Source organism: Accipiter gentilis, chromosome 9 (assembly GCF_929443795.1).
Source record: "Accipiter gentilis chromosome 9, bAccGen1.1, whole genome shotgun sequence".
Taxonomy (NCBI): Eukaryota; Metazoa; Chordata; class Aves; order Accipitriformes; family Accipitridae; genus Astur; species Astur gentilis.
The window spans coordinates 29,253,522-29,257,683 of NC_064888.1; the positions used below are offsets into that span (position 1 = coordinate 29,253,522).

Sequence of the window (4,162 nt, forward strand, 5' to 3'; positions counted from 1 at the left end):
CAGCACCCCCTCAGAGAGCTGCACTGCCCACATCAGGATCCAATGCATGAACTTCGGGTTCACTGCTTAAGCTGCTGGAAGGACAGGGAGTGCAACACCAGCACTGCAGCAAGGCTGCCAGACCTGGACAGCAGACATCTAACTGCACATCTCTAATCAGGATGCCCTGCTTAGCCAAGGAAGAGTAAAATAAGACAGGAATTGCTGCATTTTTCCTATATTGGGTAGCTAAAGGCATATCTGATGAGCCACCGGTCATTAGTGGAGGGCTTTTCTGGCGCATTCAGTAAGCCCCACAGCCACCACCACTTGCAACACAGCCAAGGAGCATCAGCTTGGTCTGAGGTTTCTGCAGCAGTTTTCTGGTTCAGCCCTCTTGCAGCTTTAACTGGCAGCAGAGTTAACCCATTTCCAAGAAGCTGATTAGGGAAGGGGAAATCCAGATAGTTGCTGAGACAGTCTGGCAATTACTTAAAAACTGTTGCATTAATTTAAAAAAAATCCACTTGCTTTGACTTTATAGCCATTCAGGGCCACCAGGTTCAGCCTCACAGGCTTTCTCCTTTGCTATGCAAAAGGGGAGCACCCAGTTGCCTCCTGCATAGAAGGCCTTTCTCCCCTGTGGCATGTCAGGGGGAGGCTACAGGAGGACAGAGCAGGTCTCCTGTATGCTCAGAAAGTCCCTGCTTGTCCCCAAAGGGAAAGCTGTCAGGCAACAAAAGGGGCAAGGCAGGGTACTGCTAAGTAGAGCAAGCAGAATAACCCACCACAGCTGGGCAAGAGCCACATCAGAAGTCATCCCTAACTTTGCAAAAAGGTGTCAGATCAGGTTGCAAGCTGTTCACAGGAGAGACTGCTGTCAAGTAGCTAAAAACCCAGAAATATAAGCATTTGCATTTGGGGTTTTTTTTGTTGTTGTTTATTTATAATCATTTAAAAGGTACAGAAGTTTGCAAGCAAGTCAGACCCAGCCCCCCACAACCCTCCAGGTTTCCAGCACAACTCTGAAGTCCACCCTTCCAAAAGGCCAAGCTGTGGAAGTGCTGTAGTTCACACAACTCCAGTAATCTTGCTGGAGAGCCAGCACCTCCAACCAGAGCTGAGTCAGACCCAGAGCAGGGCCTCAAGCAGCAATTTCAACAGGTACACATGGCCAGGAGAACTTGAGCACTAGGTTACCAAGTGTGAGAAGATGGGACACAAAGATCTTCCACCAGCATATAGGGAAGTGCTGTGTACAGGCATCACATGGTGATTAAGCACAACAGTATGGTCATAAACAGCAGTGACAAGATATGCAGTCAATTGCTCTTCACAGTGTTCAAGAACCCCTCTGTCCCCTGGGACATACACTGCCCCCAGCCTGGAAGAAATCCCATTTATGTCCTTAACCAAGTGCCAGGAAGGGAGCCAGCTTCCAGGACCTTCCCTTGGGCTGGGTAGGAAGAGGTCCACCTTCTAATCAAGGGCTGCTGTCTGCAAATCCCCCCACCAGACCATGACCACTCAAGCAAACCCGTGGAAATCAAACTTTCACTTCAAAATCAGGACCGAAGAGCTGATCCGGCAGACAATCAAGTGCCATGTGGTTTCTTCACAGGGTGGGCATTGTGCATCAAACAGGGTAAAGCTGCCATAAGCTTGTGGAAGATGGGAAGCAATTAAAAGCCAATGGGAATGGTGGCATTCATTGCTTGTACTACTTGCCAGCTGCACCAAGAACAGCTGCTAACTGGCTCTCAAGTGCTCTGGAGCATCTGTCCATCAGGTGACTGATCACATCAATGTCTCAGTTTCTTTTTCTTCTTACGGTTCCGGTCCTCGCTGCTGTCATCTGCCTCGCTAGCACTGGGTGTCACAGCCTGCTGGATGACTTTTTTTTCCACTGCATATACCTGCTCTCCTGCCTTGGGGTCTCCCTTGACCAAGAACTCCCCTTTCCGGTAGGTTATGGAGACACTGGTCCGTGGGTAGGTGCCATAAACCCTCCGGAGATCATCCTTCACAAATTCTGGGAGGTCTTTCCTTGGTCCAAACACCTTTCCAAGCTTGCCCCATTGAAGCTCCCCTCTCATCGTGAAGCCTTCTGGCCACATGTCTCGATACTGATCTGACCTCTGGTAGGCAGCATAGGGATTGTAGCTTGCATAGGGATTATAGAGAGGTATTGGGACCACAGGAGGGAAGTGCCAGGTGTAGTAAGGACGAAAGTAGGGATTGGAGGCACTGTAGAGATGATGATACTCCACCGTCTGACCTCCCAGATAGTCAGGGTAGCTGTTCCGGTCCACCACAAAGGCAATGGGTTGGCTGTAGTAGCTGTGCATGTGGATGGGAGGGAACATCATGGAGCTGGTCATGTCTTCTGGTCTCCCAGTCCGCAGCGGTGGGTGGGTGTAGGCAGAAGGTGGGATGATGGTTGGGTAATACTCCCGTGGCACAAAGCCAGACTGGTACATGGTACAGGAGCTGGGGTTCTACACAGGGGACGTTTCTCCAGAGCAGTTGCCGAGTCTCAAAAGCTGTGAGGACAAGAAGGGAATAGAAATAATTTACATTGGTTATATACATTCCAGAACCACGCTGAATAAGAAGATATGCCTAGCACTGTAAGCACACCAACTAGTTAATAAAACAAGCTCTCTGCATCTGCAGCTTGCAGGAGCAGTAACATGCCAAGAACAAGCAGAACCACGCTGCCAGCAACTGCCCATTAGCTGCTCAGCAAGACTCATCATTTAACACACCCAGATCTTGGAGTTACAAGGACAGGAATAAGCTGGCATAAAAGCCACTGTGGGCAGAAGAGATGGCCTCACATCTTCGTGACATGGCTCTGCACTGCTGGGAGACAGCAGACAGATTGCAAGCAGCTAGAGACTCTTGAGCAGGCATAAAAATGGGGAAGGCAAATGCAAGTGAAAGAAGCCCCAAAATAAAGAAAGCCCGCAAAGAGAGGAAAGAGGACGCAGCCCAGCCCTGCCGCAATCATTTCAGCTGCCATCCTGCCCAGACAAGGAGATCTTAAACAAATAAAAAAAACAACACCAAAACCAAACACAACTGTCCTTGACTCTCTCCCCCATCCTCCCAAAGCCCTGCTTCTATTCTGATAAGCAAACAAGAGCTGAGCCTACTATTTGTTTCTAGAGCAAAATCCAGGCACATCTACATTTCCTCTAACAAGTTCTCATGTGAAGGCATCTTGTTTTGGTCTCAGTAGTTATCATTCACATTCAAGTGTGCATTTATCTTGAGCAACTCTGACCCACAACTGAATTTGTTCCTGCCTGAACCAGACAATCCAAGCACCTCCAGGGCATTAAGCAATGTCCTCCCATGACTCATTATCCTCTCCCCAAGGACAGGAAGGGAAGCTGTACATAGCAGGGGTTTTTAAAAAAAGTTTGCTACCAGAGACAGGAAAAGACCATACACAGAACTAAAGGCTGCAAGATTTTTTTTATTATTTTTTTTCCCCGAGTTCAGATCCTGCAGGCTCTTTTTGCTTCAGTCTTAACTACAGAGTTGCCTGTCACACAGGTGTTAATCAAGAAGGTAAGATGAAACTCATCCCTCAGTTCAGTGCTTTCCTCCAGCCTAACAGGAAATTTGGCAGTCCCCTAAAAACCTGCTTGCTGCAAGCAACGCTGGGTACTACACTATGGAGGTGTTTCTTTTTTCAACCACCACAATTTGTTCCTGTCCCTTGAGGTTTGTAATCTGCACTAGCTCAAGCCTGCTTTTGCCATGGATGCCAAGCTAGAATCTACCCCCTGCAGAGGGGAACAGCACTAGGTAATTTAGACAAGACCAGGCAGTACCCTTAAACAAGACCTGCAGCCTAGGAGCCAAAGCCCATCATAACCATCACATCCTCAGATAAAAAAAAAAAAAAAAGAAAGAAAAAGAGAATTCACAACATACTCCATTTAAAGCCATTACAAACAAAACAAAAAAAAAAAGAAAAGGGCTCAAATAGCTTCAAGCAAAGTAGAGAAAGCAAGCTTGAATAGCTTTGACTGAGGTCTGCCCAGCTCACTAGCAGGTGTTGAGGAGGAGAGTAAGCACTGTGATGTTTTCTGCATGTAGCCCAGTTAGAACAGACCACAGCTCAGGCACTCACCAGGCAAGGACAGGGCTGGATGCATCTCTGCTTGAG

At 48.0% G+C, this 4,162-nt stretch overlaps 1 protein-coding gene across 1 annotated transcript; it reads right to left on the reverse strand.

The window, feature by feature from the left end:
- Positions 1–1,442: 1,442 nt before the first annotated feature.
- On the reverse strand, positions 1,443–2,507 carry C9H10orf95 (chromosome 9 C10orf95 homolog). The gene has a single exon (XM_049810674.1). It carries the CDS (start codon positions 2,457–2,459, stop codon positions 1,782–1,784), a length of 678 nt encoding a protein of 225 aa, XP_049666631.1. The 5' UTR covers positions 2,460–2,507; the 3' UTR covers positions 1,443–1,781.
- Positions 2,508–4,162: the final 1,655 nt, after the last annotated feature.